This window comes from Chiloscyllium punctatum, chromosome 42, assembly GCF_047496795.1.
Source record: "Chiloscyllium punctatum isolate Juve2018m chromosome 42, sChiPun1.3, whole genome shotgun sequence".
NCBI classification, from domain to species: domain Eukaryota; kingdom Metazoa; phylum Chordata; class Chondrichthyes; order Orectolobiformes; family Hemiscylliidae; genus Chiloscyllium; species Chiloscyllium punctatum.
The window spans coordinates 516,118-537,278 of record NC_092780.1 but is presented as its reverse complement, the minus strand read 5'-3'; the positions used below and the strand labels follow the sequence as shown (position 1 = coordinate 537,278).

The following is a 21,161-nucleotide window of genomic DNA, read 5'->3' as shown; positions in this document are numbered from 1 at the left end:
TGAACCTGAGGGACAACTTTTCCAAAGAGGATGGTGTGCGTTTGGAATGAACTGCCAGTGGAAGTGGTGGAGGCTGGTACAATTACAACATTTAAGAGGCATCTTGGGTATATGAATAGGAAGGGTTTAGAAGAATCCAGGCCAAATGCTGGCAAATGGGACTTGATTTATTTAGTATATATTCAGTATGGACGAGTTGGACTGAAGGCTCTGTTTCCATGCTGTGTATTCCTACTCACCACTTTCTTGAATAAGTGCAATTACAGCAAATATTAAGCTTGACATCAACCAAATAACCTGTTTGACTAGGATTCCAATCATCATCATCATCAAATTCACACCCTACACTATGGATGCAGTGGCAGTAACACCATCTAAATAATAATTTTCAAGGGGATAGAGAGGTTGAGTTAGTGGGCAAAAAACTGGCAGATAGAGGGACTTTAATGTAGGAATGACAGAGGTCATGCACTTTGATAGAAGGATCAAAAGGCAGAGTATTACTTAAATGGAAAGAGGCTGAAAGCAAAAGTATACCACAGAGGGACCTGGCATTCTTGAGTTTGAAACAAAAGATTAGCATACAGGTGTGGCAAGTATTTAAGGCAACTGGTATTTTGCCCTTTATTACTAGGAGGTTGCAGTGTAAAAACAATGAAGTTTTGTTACAACTGTTTCCTCTCACAATCCAAAGATGTGCGGGTCAGGTGAATTGGCTATGCCAAATTGCCTATAGTGTTAGGTGCATTAGGTCAGAGGTAAATATAGGGTATGGGAATGGGTCTGGGAGAGTTACTCTTTGGAGGGTCGATGTAGACTTGTCAGGCCAAAGGGCCCATTTCCATACTGTACGGAATCTAAAATAAATCCTTGAATGTGGCTATCAAAATTCTAGAACTCCTTCCTTAATAGCACCATGACTATACTTACATAACGTGGATGCAGTAGTTCAAGAAACTTACTTATATAGAAACAGAAAATAGGAGGAGTAGGCCATTAGCCATTCTGCTCTGCCATTCAAAATGATATTGGCTGATCATCCAACTTAGTACTCTGGTCCTACTTTCTCCCCATAACATTTGGTCCCTATAGTTTTTAGGGCTAAGTGACTCATTTTTGAAAACAATAAATATTTTTGTCTCAAATGCTTTATGTGGTAGAGAATGAACACTCCTACCACCACCTTTGTAAGGGCAATTAGCCACAGGCAATAAATGCTGGTCTTAGCCAACACATCAGTGATTTGGGATACCAGTCAAGTGTACTGCTTTCTTCTGGATAGTGTCAAACTCTTGAATTTTGTTAGAGACACACACATGCAAACAAATGGAGATATCCCATTACACTTTTGATTTAGACAATGTAGATGGTAGAGAGGCTGTGGGGTGCTAGGATGCAAGTTACCTGTTGCAAGATTCACAGCCTTCAACCTGTCCTTGTAGCCACAACATTAATATATCAGATTCATTTCAATTTCTGGTCAATGCATTGTGGGCTCAGCCTGTATTTATTATCCATCCTTAACTGCCCTTGAGATGCTGCAGTCCATGATGGTAGGTTCATGGACAGAAATTGTTCCTCATATTTGATGGCAATAGGTTGTCAGAATTATGTAGTGGACAGTTAAAAAATTCCAAGGAATTCATGTTTGCTTTGTCCTAGACTTCAAATATTCAAGGACTGCTAAACCATGCTGCTCATAATTGCTATAATTCATAAAAGATTAAAGCTCAAAAGGGGTTTAACTCCTCCATCCCAAGAACGAATAGAAAGTATCAAATTGTTTACTGCTGTGTAACAAATATCAAACACTTAAGTAAATCAATGAAGCATTCAGTGATATTTTAGAAATGCAAGCCCTTCAAAACTACTAAAAATCCATATGATTGTGGATATCTGGGCTGAAGGAGAGTGCGACTTCTCAGACCAAGTGAGGGATGCAAATACTATTCAATAGAAACTGTTTATTAGAATGCATCATTGAGTTGCTTAATACATTATGTACGAACCTCTCTGATGAGATTCCCACACACTCAATAAGCAAAGTACAAGCTTAGCATAAGTGAAAGAGGTCCAAACATTTTTAAGGGCATCTTTGTTGAAGGGATCACTGATAGATAAGTTTTTGTGACTACCCTGGAGTCTACAGAAACCACAAATGAAATTGAAATGCATGTCAATTAAAATTTATACAGTTGAATTTAAAATATAGGCTTCTGGAGCCCTTTAATAAACCAACAGCTGCTTCAATGAGTGAGCAGTATGCTTTACTAATGTCTCACTGATCAAGTGCATCAACAATCCTGGTGACCACCAGGGTGTTCAGAAGTTTGGGCTAAGCTCACTGTACCTGCACTTTTCCATCGATGGGAAGCAAATGTGACCAGTTCATCTTGTCTCAGTCACTCCAAACATTCTGAAGGGAGCTGAGACCAGGTACATAATGCCCTTGGCAGACTGAAACATTAAGTCTCTCAATTTAAATAAGTCAGTATATTCATTAAACAGTAAGTCAGTGGGAAAGTGAGATTAATAATAAATAGTCTCATCTGATATTGTTTGAATGACAGTCTCACCAAAATTTATAAAAAGGAAGTTGCAAGTTATTGAAGTTTTTTTTAAAAAAAAAGAGCTTATGAAGAAATTGGATGATTTTTCTTAACAGAAGCATCAATGCATATCTTTTTGGAGTGATTCAAACACAAGTTTCACAGCCTGTGTACACTGCACACTGACAGAGAGGTTGGGCAGCTCAATGTATACACTTAAAGCTGACTCCACATTTATGTTGCTCATGCCAACGCTGTAATCAAAACTACAGAAATGCATAATAGTGAATTACTAAACTAACAGAAATTCAGTTATACAGATACAGCTATCTGAATAATGTCAGAATTACCAGGTTTCACGCAACTTTTCTCTCAATGTGTCTGGTGACGGTATGGGACAGCTGTGTTACACACAAGGCCAGTATTGGCCTGACCCAGGGCATGTTGCACATTTGCCATGCTTTGCAATGTTGAATTATTTTCTTTATACAAAGGACATTTTAACACAAATAGCAGACACAGATACATATAGTTGTTATTTATCAAATCAGAATAACTCTGTAATGTTGTCTATTAAAGTTATATTTTACTGCTCCTGGGTGCCCCAGGATATATAGTCAGGACGGGTAGCAGCATGATATTCATCAATCAGTTGCTGCACAATCTCTCGAGAAGTGTCCAGCTCATCAAAGTTCTCCCTAAACATGTCCTCTTTGCGAAACTGTTCCAAGAAAGCTTCTCGCTTTCTAAGCTTGTCATATTGTCTGCTGGTTCGCTCAAACAGCTGTGGGACGAAATGAAGAATTAAAAGGGGAAATTGTTAGCACTACAAAATTCAATTTGGATAACTACCTTAATTCTATTATTTCATTATTGGAAGCTCAGTTCCCATTCATTTACCATGTCTCTTCTAAAGCAGGCACTTGCAGGTCAGAAAGGAAAAACATAACATTTATTGCCCCATCCTTGGTTGCATAATGCATGTTTGTGCTAGGTCAATTACTTTTCCCTCCATTCTTTACAGCACAAGCACAATACCAGCCAACAAAATCAAATCCAATGAAAACTATTATGCCTAGATTCACTGGTCTTAAACTGTAACATTAATGAAAGCCGTTTGAAGAGTATTGGTACTTACTGAGGAGATGCTGGTGTGATTAGCCATCATGAGGCCACTTACACGATGGGCTGAAGGCAAGTAAGGAGATTTGCGTGAAAGCGCCACCTGTATACTGGCTGGACCCCATGGAATAAAGTTGGCCAACTTCCTTTCCCTTATTCTTTGCAGACTCTTGTGTACCTATTTAAAGAACATAACATAATAGAATCCTTATGCTGACACTGTACCTATCACAGTTTGGAAGAGGAAAGTGAGGACTGCAGATGCTGGAGGTCAGAGTCAACTGCGTGGTGCTGGAAAAGCACAGCAGGTCAGGCAGCATCTGAGAAGCAGGAGAATCGACGTTTCGGGCATAAACCCTTCATCAGGAATGAGGCTGGTGTGCCGGGGGCTGAGAGATATATGGGAGTAGGGGGTGGGGAGGGCTGGGAGGGGAGGGTAACTGGGAATTTGATAGGTAGATGAAGGAGAGAGTGAAAGTGATAGGTTGGAGAAGAGGGTGGAGTGGATAGTTGGGAAGGAAGATGGACAGATCAAAGAGGGCAGTGTTGGATTGGAGGTTTGGGACTGGGATGAGGTGGTTGTGGGGTGAGCAAACTGGTGAATCCACATTGATCCCGTGTGGTTGCAGGGACCCAAGGCAGGAAGATGAGGCCTTCTTCCTCCAGGTGTCGGGTGGTTAGGGTTTGGTGATGGAGATGGTCCAGGACCCGCATGTCCTTGGTGGAGTGGGAGGGAAAGTTCATGTGTTCAGCCTTGGGGCAGTGAGGTGGGTTGGTGCGGGTGTCCCAAAGATGTTCTCTGAAACGATCTGCAAGTTGGCATCCTGTCTCCCCGATGCTGAGGAGACTACATCAGGTGCAACGGATACAGTAGATGACGTGTATGGAAGTACAGGTAAATTTCTGAGAGATGTTGAAGGATCCTTTGGGGGCGGAGGTGGGGTGGGGTTGGGACTGTGGGTGCAGGTTTTGCACTTCTTGCAGTGGCAGGGGAAGGTGCCAGGAGTGGAGGGGGGCATGGATCTGATAAGGGGGTTGTGGAGGGAATGATCTGTCCGAAACACATAAGGGTGGGAAGGGAAATATATCCCTCGTGGTGGGGTCTGTTTCCCTTCTTCCAAATTCCTCTGCCTCTGCCACATCTGTTCCCAGGAGGACCAATCCCACCACAGAACATTTGAGACGGCTTCCTTCTGCAAAGACTGCAATTTCCTCTTGCATGTGGTCGACGATGCCCTCTAGCATATCTCCTCCATTTCCCTCACCTCCACCCTTGAACCCCATCCCTCCAATCACAACAAGGGTCTTCCGCTCCATCAACCTCTGGATACATTACATCATCCTCTGCCACTTCCGCCACCTACTCCAATCAATTTTTGAAAGTTCTTGTCTCATACCATTAAAATTTGCCTTCCTCCAATTATAAACCTTAATTTTTATGGAAGGCTTATTCTTTTCCATGGCTATTTTAAGACAAATAGAATTATGATCACTGGACCCAACATTTTCCCCTGTAATTTCAGTCATTTGCCTTGTCTCATTACCCAACAGACGGTAACATTTTACTTCTTCTCTAGTGGGAACATTTACATATTGATAAAAGAAATTTTCTTGAACACATTTAACAAATTCTTCACCACCCAATCTTTAACACTATGGTAATCCCAGTCAATCTTTGGAAAATTAAAGTCACCTACTATTACAACCTTGTTACTCTTACATATAATCTGAGATCCATATGTGTTCCTCAATTTCCCTTTGACTATTTGGTGGGGGTGGGGGTCTACAGTACAATCCCTTTTTTCTAATATGAACCCATGTATTTTCACTGGACAGCTTTTATGAAATATCTTTTTTAGATATGGGCGGCACGGTGGCACAGTGGTTAGCACTGCTGCCTCACAGCGCCGGAGACCCGGGTTCACTTCCCGCCTCAGGCGACTGACTGTGTGGAGTTTGCACATTCTCCCCGTGTCTGCGTGGGTTTCCTCCGGGTGCTGCGGTTTCCTCCCACAGTCCAAAGATGTGCAGGTCAGGTGATTTGGCCATGCTAAATTGCCCGTAGTGTTAGGTAAGGGGTAGATGTAGATGTAGGGGTATGGGTGGGTTACGCTTCGGCGGGGCGGTGTGGACTTGTTGGGCCGAAGGGCCTGTTTCCACACTGTAAGTAATCTAATCTAATCTAATCTAATCTAATCTAAAGTCATGTTTTTCTTAATCAATAAATTATTGTATCCTTGATTGCTTACTGATCATTGATTGTTGAAATTGTTCAGAATACAATTGCAAGTACCAGATTTCAGCACTGTACACCATTAGATATGAGCAGTCACTGTGTAACCTCCACTAGTCACAACAATTTGGATCAGCAGAGAAATGCAAGTCCTTCAACTGGTCAAAGCTGGATCAAAACCCAAGATTATTCCAAACAGCACTTTGGGTGCACCTCCACCAAATGGATGGCAGCAGTTCAAGGTGGCGGCTTGTCAATATTTTCTGTCTGAACAGCAGAGGGATTGGCAATAAATGCTGGCTCAGCCAGAAAGGCTAACATTCCATGAACAAATTAAAACAAAAACCCATCAGCTCCAAAAGGACAAGTCATAGGCAAAAGGCAAGCAGTATCTAAGTACATTCGGATTTTTGATGGGGGAGGTGTGGGCAGATGAAAAGCCTAGGGGGAGTGAGAAGATTGAAGGTGAAATATGGGCCCAGCGGTGGAAGAGTGGGAAGTGGGTATGTTACGTCCTTGTGAGTTTACATTCAAAATAATTACCACGCAAGTGGTCTTATTTGGAACTATTGCAAAAAAAAGATGGAAACTGCATTATGATGCTTGGAACCTAATAATGTGGAGCAGATTTCCAGAACATTTGTGAAAACAAAAGACTACAGGTCATTCTGCTATAACACACATTTCGTTAACGTGAATTCGCTGTAAAGCGATTGACGAATTAGAGACACTTTCTAAAGCACGAACTTTTAAAACGAGTGTTGGCTGTGACACAATTATATTAACACTTTAAGCGATATTTCTAAAGTTTGAGTTTTCTATAATGTCGCGTTGCACAAGAACACAATCATTGCGGTATAGAAGAACTACCTGTATCGAGTTTTGCATTGAATGATGCTCGGTACTTGATATAAATAAATATATATACAAAGTGCATTTACCTGTCTTCTTCCCTGTAGAACCTTCATTTTATAAACGTTGGCCTCATTTATATCAAGCCAACTATTTCCATTGGGCATGTTGTGAAGCATTGTGGGACATTCTCATGTTGAGGTAAGGTGCTATACACGGAATTTATAAAAACGTAAACTTCTAACAAAATGCTATAGTCATACCTGAGTAGGGTCCACCTCTCCCTGGATAATATTTAGAATTGCAATATAACAATGATTAGTTTGTCTGTCCCTGCCAGTGGACACCATCACATTCTTTGGCTGCAACAGCCTTCGCATGACATCCAGGACTGTTGTTTTCCGCACACTTGGTACCTAAGAACAAAACATGCAACTACACATGTAATAGGCCATATCCATCTCTTACATTTGAACTAAATGACTTCAATTGGATATTAGCAGAATGATGTGCTCTTCCTGTCGAATGTGGGAGATTAGGGAGAATTTCAATGTTGATTGATATTATGTCTACAGGAAGTCTATTTGGATGATCACATAGATTGGTTGGGATGGCAATTAGAGGCAATGCAGAATTTACAGGAACAGGGTAGTGTGATGGATGGCAGTTTCTGGAAGGTAGAAAAACCGTAAATACAGTCAGGCAATACAGGGTTACTGCTAGGAAAGGTGGGGGAGGTAGGCAAGCAGTGCAGGAGTCTCCTGCGGCTATCCCCATCCCAAACAAGTATGCTGCTTTAGACAATATTTGGGGGAGGCGCGCGCTGGCCTCTCAGGGGAATATAGCACCGACAGCCAGATTTCTGGTACCAAGTCTGGCTCTACAGTAATGAGGGGTTTATCAACTTCCAATCAATTGATTGTGATAGCAGACTCTTTAGTTAGGGCCAAGATATGTTTGTCTTGATGCAGGGTCATTGATGTCTCAGACAGGGTGCAGGATATCCTCAAAATGGGAGTGAGGAGTGAGATCAGCAGAAGGTTGTTGTAAACATTGATACCAGCGACATAGGAAAAGAAAGAACAAAGAAAATTTACAGCCCAGGAACAGGCACTTCGGCCCTTCAAGCCTGAGCCGATCCAAATATACTGTCTAAATCTGTCGGTCAATTGCTAAGCATTTGTATCCCTCTGCTCCCCAGCTACTCATGCATCTGTCCAGACGCATCTTAAATGAATCTACCGTGTCTGCCTCTAACACCTCTGCTGGCAACATGTTCCAAACGCCCACCACCCTCTGTGTGAAGTTCTTGCCATATATATCCCCCTTAAACTTTCCACCTCTCACCTTGAAAGCATGACCTCTTGTTATTTAATCCTTTACCCTGGGAAAAAGCTTGTCTCTATCCACCCTGTCTATACCCTTCATGATTTTGTAAACCTCAATCAGGTCCCCCCTCAATCTCCTTTTTTCTAGTGAAAATAAACCTAACCTACTCAACCTCTCTTCATAGCTAGCACCTTCCATACCAGGCAACATCTTTGTAAACCTTTTCTGCACCCTCTCCAAAGCGTCCACATCCTTTTGGTAATGTGGCGGCCAGAACTGTACACAGTATTCTAAATGCAGCCAAACCAATGCCTTGTACAATTTTAACATGACTTGCCAGCTCTTATACTCAATACCCTGTCCAATGAAGGCAATCATACCATATGCCTTCCTGACCACTCTATCCACCCGTGCAGCAACCTTCAGGGTACAATGGTCCTGCACTCCCAGATCTCTCTGCCCATCAACTTTTCCCAAGGCTCTTCCATTCATTGTATAATTCGCTCTAGAATTAGACTTGCCTAAATGCATCACCTCATATTTGTCTGGATTGAAAGCCATCTGCCACTTTTCCGCCCAACTCTCCAGTCTATCTATATCCTCCTGTATTCTCTGACAGTCCCTTATGCTTTCTGCTACTCCACCAATCTTCGTGTCACCTGCAAACTTGCTGACCATACCAACAGTGCCCTGTTCCAGATCATTTATGTACATTACAAACAACAGTGCCCCACTTCATGGGGCACTGGCATCAGTTTTGGAACCGGGGGGGATCTGTACCGTTGGGACGGTCTCCACCTGAACCGATCAGGTACCAATGTTCTAGCGAAGAGGATAAATGGGGTGGTCAGTACGACTTCAAATTTCTGAGTTGGGGGGTGGGGGGGGGGGGGGGGGAGGGAAAGCGACAGGGAGTATGGAGTTAAATGGAAAGATAAGCGGCAGGATAGCATATGTGCAGGTGGATTTAAACTTGAGGCAGACTGGGAATGCAGCCAAGAGGAAGGATAACTTAGGACATCTTGTGACTTCCAATATCTCTAATGATAAGAAAGTTAGCATTAAGGCACTTTACCTGAATGCTCATAGCATTCACAACAAAGCAGATGAACTAATGGCACAGATCATCGTGAATGATTATGATGTGGTAGTCATCACAGAGACGTGGTTACAGGGGGGTCAGGACTGGCAGTTAAACATCCAAGGGTTTTCAACTTATCGAAAAGACAGGGAGGCGGGCAGAGGGGGCGGGTTGCCTTGTTAGTTAAGAACAAAATTAAATCTATGGCACTGAATGACATAGCGTCGGATTGATGTTGAGTCTGTGTGGGTGGAATTGAGGAACCACAAAGGCAAAAAAACCATGATGGGAGTTATGTACAGACCTCCTAGCAGTGGTCAGGACCAGGGGCACAACATGTACCAGGAAATAGAGAAGGCATGTCAGAAAGGCAAGGTCACATTGATCATGGGAGACTTCAATATGCAGGTGGACTGGGTAAATAATGTTGCCAGTGGATCCAAAGAAAGGGAATTCATGGAATGCTTACAGGATGGCTTTTTGGAACAGCTTGTCATGGAGCCCACAAGGGAGCAGGTTATTCTGGACCTAGTGCTAAGTAATGAGCCAGACTTTATAAAAAATCTTAAAGTAAGGGAACACTTAGGAAGCAGCGATCATAATATGATACAGTTCAGTCTGCAGTTTGAAAGAGAGAAGGCAAAATCGGACGTAATGGTGTTACAGTTAAATAAAGGTAATTATAAAGGCATGAGAGAGGAACTGACGAAAATAGATTGGAAGCAGAGCCTAGCAGGGAAGACAGTAGAGCAAAAATGGCAGGAGTTTGTGGGTAAAATTGAGGACACTGTAAAGAGGTTCATCCCCAAGAAGAGAAAGATTATCCGGGGAGAGATTAGACAGCCATGACTGACAAAGGAAGTCAGGAAATCTATCAAAGAAAAAGAGAGATCCTATAAAGTGGCCAAGAGCACTGGGAAATCAGAAGATTGGGAAGGCTACAAAAACAAAACAGAGGATAACAAAGAGAGAAATAAGGAAGGAGAGGATCAAATATGAAGGTAGGCTAGCCAGTGATATTAGAAATGATAGTAAAAGTTTCTTTCAATACATAAGAAACAAACGAGAGGCAAGAGTAGACATTGGGCCACTTCAAACTGATGCTGGAAGCCTAGTGATGGGAGATAAGGAAATAGCAGGAGAACTTAATAAGTACTTTGCATCAGTCTTCACAGTGGAAGACATGAGTAATATCCCAACAATTAAAGGGAGTCACAGGGCTGAGTTGAGTATGGTTGCCATTACAAAAGAGAAAGTGCTAGAAAAGCTAAAAGGTCTTAAAATTGATAAATCTCCTGGCCCCGATGGGCTACATCCTAGAGTTCTGAGGGAGGTGGCTGAGGAAATAGCAGAGGCATTGGTTGAGATCTTTCAAAAGTCACTGGAGTCAGGGAAAGTCCCGGATGATTGGAAGATCGCTGTTGTAACCCCCTTGTTCAAGAAAGGATCAAGGCAAAAGATGGAAAATTATAGGCCAATTAGCCTAACCTTGGTTGTTGGTAAAATTCTAGAATCCATCATTAAGGGTGAGGTTTCTAAATTCTTGGAAGAGCAGAGTCTGATTAGAACAAGTTAACATGGATTTAGTAAAGGGAGGTCATGCCTGACAAACCTGTTGGAAGTTTTTGAAGAGGTAACAAGTAGGTTAGACCAGGGAAACCCAGTGGATGTGGTCTATCTAGACTTTCAAAAGGCCTTTGATAAGGTGCCACACGGGAGGCTGCTGAGCAAGGTGAGGGCCCATGGTGTTCGAGGTGAGCTACTAGTATGACCATAAGACATAGGAGTGGAAGTAAGGCCATTCGGCCCATCGAGTCCACTCCGCCATTCAATCATGGCTGATGCGCATTTCAGCTCCACTTACCCGCATTCTCCCCGTAGCCCTTAATTCCTCGAGACAACAAGAATCTATCAATCTCGGCCTTGAAGACATTTAGCGTCCCGGCTTCCACTGCACTCCGTGGCAATGAATTCCACAGGCCCACCACACTCTGGCTGAAGAAATGTCTCCGCATTTCTGTTCTGAAATGACCCCCTCTAATTCTAAGGCTGTGTCCACAGGTCCTAGTCTCCTCGTCTAACGGAAACAATTTCCTAGCATCCACCTTTTCCAAGACATGTATTATTTTGTATGTCTCTATTAAGTCTCCCTTAATCTTCTAAACTCCAACGAATACAATCCCAGTATCCTCAGCCGTTCCTCATATTCTAGACCTGTCATTCCAGGGATCATCCGTGTGAATCTCCGCTGGACACGTTCCAGTGCCAGTATGTCCTTCCTGAGGTGTGGGGACCAAAACTGGACACAGTACTCCAAATGAAGCCTAACCAGAGCTTTATAAAGTCTTAGTAGTACATCTCTGCTTTTATATTCCAACCCTCTTGAGATAAAAGACAACATTGCATTCGCTTTCTTAATCACAGACTCAACCTGCATGTTTACCTTTAGAGAATCCTCGACTTGCACTCCCAGATCCCTTTGTACTTTGGCTTTATTAATTTTCTCACCATTTCGAAAGTAGTCCATGCTTTTATTCTTTTTGCCAAAGTGCAAGATCTCGCACTTGCTCACGTTAAATTCCATCAGCCATTTCCTGGACCACTCTCCCAACCTGTCTAGATCCTTCCGTAGCCTCCCCACTTCCTCAGTACTACCTGCCTGTCCACCTAACTTCGTATCATCGGCAAACTGCGCTAGAATGCCCCCGGTTCCCTCATCCAAATCATTAATATATAATGCAAACAGCTGTGGCCCCAGCACCGAACCCTGCGGGAGACCGCTCATCACTGGTTGCCATTCTGAAAAAGAACCTTTTATCCCAACTCTCTGCCTTCTGTTAGACAGCCAATCCTCAATCCATCCCAGCAGCTCACCTCGAACACCATGGGCCCTCACCTTGCTCAGCAGCCTCCCGTGTGGCACCTTATCAAAGGCCTTTTGAAAGTCTAGATAGACCACATCCACTGGGTTTCCCTGGTCTAACCTACTTGTTACCTCTTCAAAAACTTCCAACAGGTTTGTCAGGCATGACCTCCCTTTACTAAATCCATGTTAACTTGTTCTAATCAGACTCTGCTCTTCCAAGAATTTAGAAACCTCACCCTTAATGATGGATTCTAGAATTTTACTAACAACCGAGGTTAAGCTGATTGGCCTATAATTTTCCATCTTTTGCCTTGATCCTTTCTTGAACAAGGGGGTTACAACAGCCATCTTCCAATCATCCGGGACCTTTCCTGACTCCAGTGACTTTTGAAAGATCTCAACCAATGCCTCTGCTATTTCCTCAGCCACCTCTCTCAGAACTCTAGGGTGTATCCCATCGGGGTCAGGAGATTTATCAATTTTAAGACTTTTTAACTTTTCTAGCACTATCTCTATCGTAATGGCAACCATACTCAACACAGTCCTGTGACACCCTTTAATTGTTGGGATATTACTCATGTCTTCCACTGTGAAGACTGATGCAAAGTACTTATTAAGTTCTCCTGCTATTTCCTTATCTCCCATCACTAGGCTTCCTGCATCAGTTTGAAGTGGCCCAATGTCTACTTTTGCCTGTCGTTTGTTTCTTATGTACTGAAAGAAACTTTTACTATTATTTCTAATATTACTGGCTAGCCTACCTTCATATTTGATCCTCTCATTTCTTATTACACTCTTTGTTATCCTCTGTTTGCTTTTGTATCCTCCCAATCTTCTGATTTCCCACTGTTCTTAGCCACTTTATAGGATCTCTCTTTTTCTTTAATACATTTCCTGACTTCCTTTGTCAGCCAAGGTTGTCTAATCCCTCCCCGGTTAATCTTTCTTTTCTTGGGAATGAACCTCTGTACAGTGTCCTCAATTATACCTACAAACTCCTGCCATTTTTGCTCTACTGTCTTCCCGGTTAGCCTCTGCTTCCAGTCTATTTTAGTCAGTTCCTCTCTCATGCCCTCATAATTACCTTTATTCAACTGTAACACCATTACGTCCGATTTTGCCTTCTCCCTTTCAAACTCCAGACTGAACTCTACCATATTATGGTCGCTACTTCCTAAGGGTTCCCTTACTTTAAGATCTTTTATAGAGTCTGGTTCATTGCAAAGCACTAGGTCCAGAATAGCCTGCTCTCTTGTGGGCTCCATGACAAGCTGTTCCAAAAAGCCATCCTGTAAGCATTCCATGAATTCCCTTTCTTTGGATCCACTGGCAACATTATTTACCCAGTCCACCTGCATATTGAAGTCTCCCATGATCAATGTGACCTTGCCTTTCTGACATGCCTTCTCTATTTCCCGGTACATGTTGCGTCCCTGGTCCTGACCACTGTTAGGAGGTCTATACACAACTCCAATTATGGTTTTTTTGCCTTTGTGGTTCCTCAATTCCACCCACATAGACTCCACATCATCCGACGCTATGTCATTCAATACCATAGGTATGGATTGAGGATTGGCTGTCTGACAGAAGGCAGAGAGTTAGGATAAAAGGTTCTTTTTCGGAATGGCAGCCAGTGACAAGCGGTGTCCTGCAGGGTTCAGTGTTGGGGCTGCAGCTGTTCACATTATATATTAATGATCTCGATGAAGGGACTGGGGGCATTCTAGCGAAGTTTGCCGATGATGCGAAGTTAGGTGGACAGGCAGGTAGTACTGAGGAAGTGGGGAGGCTGCAGAAGGATCTAATTCCTGAAGAAGGGCTTTGCCCAAAACGTCATTTCTCCTGTTCCTTGGATGCTGCCTGACCTGCTACGCTTTTCCAGCAACACATTTTCAGCTGCAGAAGTATCTAGACAGTTTGGAAGAGTGGTCCAGGAAATGGCTGATGGAATTCAATGTGAGCAAATGCGAGGTCTTGTACTTTGGAAAAAAGAATACAAGCATGGACTACTTTCTAAACGGTGAGAAAATTCGTAAAGCCAAAGTACAGAGGGATCTGGGAGTGCTCGTCGAGGATTCTCTAAAGGTAAATATGCAGGTTGAGTCCATGATTAAGAAAACGAATGCAATGTTGTCAATTATCTCAAGAGGGTTGGAATATAAAAGCACCGTTGTGCTACTGAGACTTTATAAAGCTCTGGGTAGGCCCGATTTGGAGTACTGTGTCCAGTTTTGGTCCCCACACCTCAGGAAGGACATACTGGCACTGGAGCGTGTCCAGCGGAGATTCACACGGATGATCCCTGGAATGGTAGGTCTAACATATGAGGAACGGCTGAGGATCCTGGGATTGTTTTAATTGGAGTTTAGAAGATTAAGGGGAGATCTAATAGAAACTTACAAGATAATACATGGCTTGGAAAGGGTGGATGCTAGGAAATTGTTTCCGTTAGGTGAGGAGACTAGGACCCGTGGACACAGCCTTAGAATTAGAGGGGGTCATTTCAGAACAGAAATGCGGAGACATTTCTTCAGCCAGAGAGTGGTGGGCCTGTGGAATTCATTGCGACAGAGTGCAGTGGAGGCTGGGACACTAAATGTCTTCAAGGCAGAGATTGATAGATTCTTGATGTCACAAGGAATTAAGGGCTACGGGGAGAATGCGGGTAAGTGGAATTGAAATGTCCATCAGCCATGATTGAATGGCTGAGTGGGCTCGATGGGCCGAATGGCCCTACTTCCGCGCCTATGTCTTATGGTCTTAACAGTGGCCCCAATACTGACCTCTGTCAAACACCACTGGTCACCTTTCTCCATTTCGAGAAACTCCCTTCAACTACTACTCTCTGTCTCCTGTTGCTCAACCAGTTTTTTATCCACCTAGCTAGAACACCCTGAGAACGGGATGAGGTTCTGCAGACAGAATGTAGGAAATAAGGCAGGAGTTTAAAATGTAGGTCCTCAAGAGTAGAATTATCTGGATTACACCTGGTGCCATGTGCTGGTGAGATTAGAAATAGGAGGATAGGGTACATGAATGCGTAGCTGAGGATCCGATGCAGGAGAGTGGGATTCACTTTTTTTAATTATTGGGATCTCTTCTGGGGTAGAAGTGAATTGTATAAGGACGGGTTGCACCTGAATTGAAAGGTGACCAATATCCTGGCAAGGATTACCCAGTCTTTTATTCTGTTCAACTCTGCTATGTGGTGGTATGGCATTAGACAATAAGATGTTGGAAGTAGAAGTCCACTTAGTCTGCTCTGCCAGTGAGATCGTGGCTGATCTGATAATCCTCAATACCACTTGCTTGTCTTTTGCCCATAACTCTTGATTACCTTACTGATTAAAAATCTCTCAGCCTTGAATATTTTCAATGCTCTCGCCGTGACAGCCCTTTGTGGTAAAGAACTCTATACCACCCTCAAAAGAAATTCCTCCACATCTTTGTCTGAAGTATGAAATCCCTACCATTTCAATAAGGTTCCCTCCCATTGTTCTAAACTCCAACAAGTACAGGCTTAACCTATTCAACCTCTCCTCATGGAACCAACCAACCACCCCACCCCCAAACATTATCTAGAGAACCTTCTCTGGAATGCCTCCAATGCCAGAAAATCTTTGATAAGGGGCCCAAAATTTCACAATATTCCAGCTAACTTGTGTTTTTATACAGTTTAGCAATATCTCCCTTTCTTTATGCATACCACCTCTCATATCGTGACATTTCACAAACCCACAATTCTGCCAACCAAATTATCTTTGTTTTCTGATTTCCCTTTATCTTTCTGCTGTTCTTATTCTCCACCAAAACGATGCCTCCCCTTTCCATCATTGCCATTAACTGTTGGCAGTCAAGAGTGTGGTGCTGGAAAAGCACAGCAGGTCAGGCAGCATGTTTGATTCATTCCTGATGAAGGGTCTTTGCCCGAAACGTCGATTTTCCTGCTCCTCGGATGCTGCCTGACCTGCTGTGCTTTTCTAGCACCACACTCTCGACTCTATTCTCCAGCATCTCTAGTCCTCACTTTCGACTAACTGTTGGCAGCTGCATATTTGTTACAAACTTCAGTTCCCCACATGCCTGTGTCCCAGAATTTTTGAAAAATTGTACAATGCAAATACACAGTCATAGAGATGTACAGCATGGAAACAGACCCTTTGGTCCAACCCGTCCATGCTGACCAGATATCCCAACCTAATCTAGTCCCACCTGTCAGCACCCAGCCCATATCCCTCCAAACTCTTCCTATTCATATACCCATCCAAATGCCTCTTAAATGTTGCAATTGTACCAGCTTCCACCACTTCCTCTGGCAGCTCATTCCCTACATGTATCACCCTCTGTGTAAAAAAAAGTTGCCCCTTAGGTCTCTTTTATATCTTTCCCTTCTCACCCTAAACCTATGCCCTCGAGGAAAACTGCCTATTTACCCTATCCATGCCCTCATAATTTTGTAAACCTCTATAAGGTCACCCCTCAGCATCTGACGCTCCAGAGAAAACAGCCCCAGCCTGTTTAGCCTCTCCCTGTAGCTCAAATCCTCCAACTCTGGCAACTTCCTTGTATATCTTTTCTGAACCCTTTCAAGTATCACAACATCTTTTCGAAAGGAAGGGGAGCAGAATTGCACACAACATTCCAACAGTGGCCTAACCGATGTCCTGTGCAGCCGCGACATGACCTCCCAACTCCTGTACTCAATACTCTGACTAATAAAAGAAAGCATCCCAAACGCCTTCTTCACTATCCCATCCACCTGCGACTCCACTTTCAAGGAGCTAGGAACCTTCACTCCAAGATCTCTTTGTTCAGCAACACTCCCTCGGACCTTACCATTAAGTGTATCCGCCCTGCTAAGATTTGCTTTCCCAAAATGCAGCACCTCACATTTATCTGAATTAAACTCCATCTGCCACTTCTCAGCTCATTGGCCCATCTGGTCAAGATCCTGTGGTAATCTGAGGAAACCCTCTTCGCTGTCCACTACACCTCCAAGTTTGTTTTCATCAGAAAACTTACGAAATGTACCTCTTATGCTCGCATCCAAATCATTTATGCAAATGACAAAAAGTAGAGGATGCAGCACCAATCCTTGTGGCACTCCACTGGTCACAGATCTCCTGTCTGAAAAACAACCCTCCAGAAGTTCTTCTACCTTTGAGTCAGTTCTGTATCCAAATGGCTAGTTCTCCCTGTATTCCATGAGATCTAACCTTGCTAATCAGTCTCCCACGAGGAACCTTGTCGAACGCCTTACTGAAGTCCATATAGATCACATCTACCGCTCTGCCTTCATCAATCTTCTTTGTTACTTCTTCAAAAACTCAATCAGGTTTGTAAGACATGATTTCCCACGCACAAAGCCATGTTGACTACCCCTAATCAGTCCTTGTATTTGGAAAGACATGTACATCCTTTCCCTCAGGATTCTCTCCAACAACTTGCCCACCACCAATGTCAGGTTCACTGGTCTATAGTTCCCTGGCTTGTCCTTACCAGTCTTCTTAAATAGTGGCATCACATTAGACAACCTCCAGTCTTCCAGCACCTCACCTGTGACTATTGATGATACAAATATCTTAGCAAGAGGCCCAGCTATCATTTACCTAGCTTCCATCCAGCTCAATCGCGCCCCATCTAATTCCTCACTGTCAGTCAGTGATACTTCCACAATATTATTTCCCATCATTATTCTAAAACACTTTCTTAAAACTCATTCATGGAATGTGAGCACTGTTGGCTAAGCCAGTATTTGTTGTCCTTCCCTAATTGCCCTTGAGAAGGTGTTGATCAGGTCCTGGGGATTTATCCACCTTTACCCGTTTCAAAACATCCAGCACTTCCCCTCTGTAATATGGACATGTTGCAAGATGTCACCATCTATTTCCCTACAGTCTATATCGTCCATATCCTTTCCCTCAGTAAATACTGATGCAAAATACACATTTAGTATCTCCCCCATTTTCTGCGGCTCCATACAAAAGCCGCCTTGCTGATCTTTGAGGGGCCCTATTCTCTCCCTAGTTACCCTCTTATCCTTAATGTATTTGTAAAAACTCTTCAGATTCTCCATAATTCTACTTGCCAAAGCTATCTCATGTCCTCTTTTTGCCCTCCTGATTTCCCTCTTAAGTATACTCCTGCTTCCTTTATACTCTAAGAATTCACTCGATCTATCCTGTCTGTACCTTACATCTGCATCCTTCTTTTTCTTAACCAAACCCTCAATATCTTTAGTCGTCCAGCATTCCCTATACCTACCAGCCTTCCCTTTCACCCTGACAGGAATATACTTTCTCTGGATTCTCGTTATCTCATTTCTGAAGACTTCCCATTTTCCAGCCGTCCCTTTACCTGCGAACACCTGCGCCCAATCAGTTTTCGAAAGTTCTTGCCTAATACCGTCAAAATTGGCCTTTCTCCAATTTAGAACTTCAACTTTTAGTTCTAGTCTATCCTTTTCCATCATTATTTTAAATTGAGTAGAATTATGGTCACTGGCCCCAAAGTGCTCCCCCACTGACACCTCAGTCACGTGCCCTGCATTATTTCCCAAGAGTAGGTCAAGTTTTGCACCTTCTGCAGTAGGTACATCCACAAACTGAATCGGAAAATTGTCTTGTACACACTTAACAAATTCCTCTCCATCTAAACCTTTAACACTATGGCAGTCCCAGTCTATGTTTGAAAAGTTAAAATCCCTTACCATAACCACCCTATTATTCTTACAGACAGCTGAGATCTCCTTACCAGTTTGTTTCTCAATTTCCCTCTGACTATTAAAGGGGTCTATAATGCAATCCTAATAAGGTGATCATCCTTTTCTTATTTCTCAGTTCCACCCAAATAACTTCTCTGGATGTATTTCCAGGAATATCCTCCCTCAGCACAGCTGTAATGCTATCCCTTATCAAAAATGCCCCCACCTCTCTCTTTTGCCACCCTTTCTGTCCTTCCTGTAGCATTTGTATCCTGGAACATTAAAAGCTGCCAGTCCTGCCCACCCCTGAGCCATGTTTCTGTAATTGCTATGATATCCCAGTCCTATGTTCGTAACCATGCCCTGAGTTCATCTGCCTTCCCTGTTAGGGCCCTTGCATTGAAATAAATGTAGCTTAATTTATTAGTCTTACCTTGTCCTGCCTGCCCTGACTGTTTGACTCGCTTCTGTTCTCAACTGTACCAGTCTCTTTCCTCACTATCTCCCTGGGCCCCACCACCCTCCCCTCCCCTCCCACCTCCCCTCTCCCCCCCCCAACCCCACTTTACTAGTTTAAAATCCTCCCGAGCAGCTCTAGCAAATTTCCCTGTCAGTATATTAGCCCCCTTCCAATTTAGGTGCAATCCGTCCTTCTTGTACAGGTCACTTCTACCCCAAAAAAGATTCCTAATGATCCAAAAATGTGAATTGTTCTCCCATACACCAGCTCCTCAGCCATGCATTCATCTGCTCTATCCTCCTATTCCTGCCCTCATTAGCTTGGAGCACCGGGAGTAATCCAGATATTACTACTCTCAAAGACCTCCTTTTTAAATTTCTGCCTAACCATTGTAATCTTCCTTCAGAATCTCAACCTTTTCCCTTCCTATGTCGTTAGTTCCAATGTGGACAATGACCTCTTGCTGGCCCCTCTCCCCTGTGAGAACATTCTGCACCCTCTTGGAGACATCCTTGATCCTGGCACCAGAGAAGCAACACACCAATCCGCTTTTTCGCTGCTGGCCACAGAAATGTCTATCTGTACCTCGGACTAGAAAATCCCCTAACACAATTGATCTCTTGGAACCCGACATACCCCTCGTTGCATTTGAGCCTGTCTCAATACCAGAAACTTGGCTGTTCGTGCTATGTTCCCCTGTGAATCCATCACCCCCTACATTTTCCAAAACAGCATACCTGTTTGAAATGGGTATATCCACAAAAGACTCCTGCACTAGCTGCCTACCTCTCTTGCCTTTCCTGGAGTTAACCCATGTATGTGACTGTATCTGAGACTTTCCCCCCTTCCTATAACTGCCATCTCTTCCACTTATACCAAAAAGAGGTTCAAACGAAGCAAGTCAGAGAAAAACACTTTGACCCCTTCTGTATAAATCATTTCATAATACCTAACTCAAGAGATTACAATCCTACCAAAACAACCAAGATGAGACCCTCACTTTTCACTGTGGCACATTCATCAGTTTCTTTTTCATCAGCAGGACTACATACACTACTAATATGCAACAATCCTCTCAGAAGACCCAAGTCAGACGTTTTGCTTCCCAAACCTCCCAGCAAGTTTATTTTTTGAGAAAATTTAAAAATGATCTTACAGACAACTAATATGCTTGCAACAGTCTGAACATACATCTGGAAATTTGTCTTCCAAACACAGTCTTGTCTGTTACATGCATACAAAACACCAAGGATGTTGGACTAAAGTTTTAATACCTCCAATGTTCTCTGTATATGGTAGTGACTGCACAAGCATGAAAACTGTGACATAGATTACAGATAAATGTGTAACTGGAGCCAATTTTTAGATTTAAAGTCTTCAAGTGGTAACATGTCATCACAATTTATTCACTGCCTCAAGGTGATCTCCCACCTGAGTGATTCGAAAACTTACATACATATACACACAAAGAATTCTGCAGATTTTGGGCATATTCCAAATCTAAACATCTGCTGTCACCAAATTTTATTCTTAAAGCATGCTAAATTGCAGGTTCTTTTAGGGGGATTGTGGTTTGCCTACCAATCATCCATGCCATCACACAGCACTTTGATCTTGTGCAATTTTGCAGCCAGTCATTAAAGTTCAATCAAATAGCATATCATCCCAAACTCCAAATAAAAGTAACTTCAAAAGACACACAAAGAAAGACTCTATTACACATACTTGGAAAACAGGTTTTTAACTATTTTTGTCTTTCTACAACATCATAATGATTACAATTATGCATTAGCTACTTGTCAATTAAAATAACATCCTGTTTTGGCATTCAAGGTCCAGTATAATTGAAAACAAAAATTACAGCAGAAATGTTCATACAGCCATGGTGCATTTTACTTTTAAAGGTACTACATAACTGTAACACGTTATTCAGACCATGGCATAAAGGTGAGAGAAGACAGGTGAG

At 42.9% G+C, this 21,161-nt stretch overlaps 1 protein-coding gene across 2 annotated transcripts in view; it reads right to left on the bottom strand.

The window, feature by feature from the left end:
• Positions 1–1,949: 1,949 nt before the first annotated feature.
• tubg1 (tubulin, gamma 1) overlaps positions 1,950–21,161 on the bottom strand; it is a 78,088-nt gene continuing 58,876 nt past the window's right edge. The window contains exons 9-11 of one of the 2 annotated variants that reach the window (XM_072561149.1): positions 7,020–7,172; positions 3,688–3,849; positions 1,950–3,333 (exon numbers count right to left, since the gene is read on the bottom strand). In XM_072561149.1, coding sequence (XP_072417250.1) covers positions 3,136–3,333; positions 3,688–3,849; positions 7,020–7,172 — 513 coding nt within the window. In that variant the 3' untranslated portion in view covers positions 1,950–3,135. The remainder of the gene's footprint in view (positions 3,334–3,687; positions 3,850–7,019; positions 7,173–21,161) is intronic. The other variant, XM_072561150.1, reaches the window with a different exon arrangement.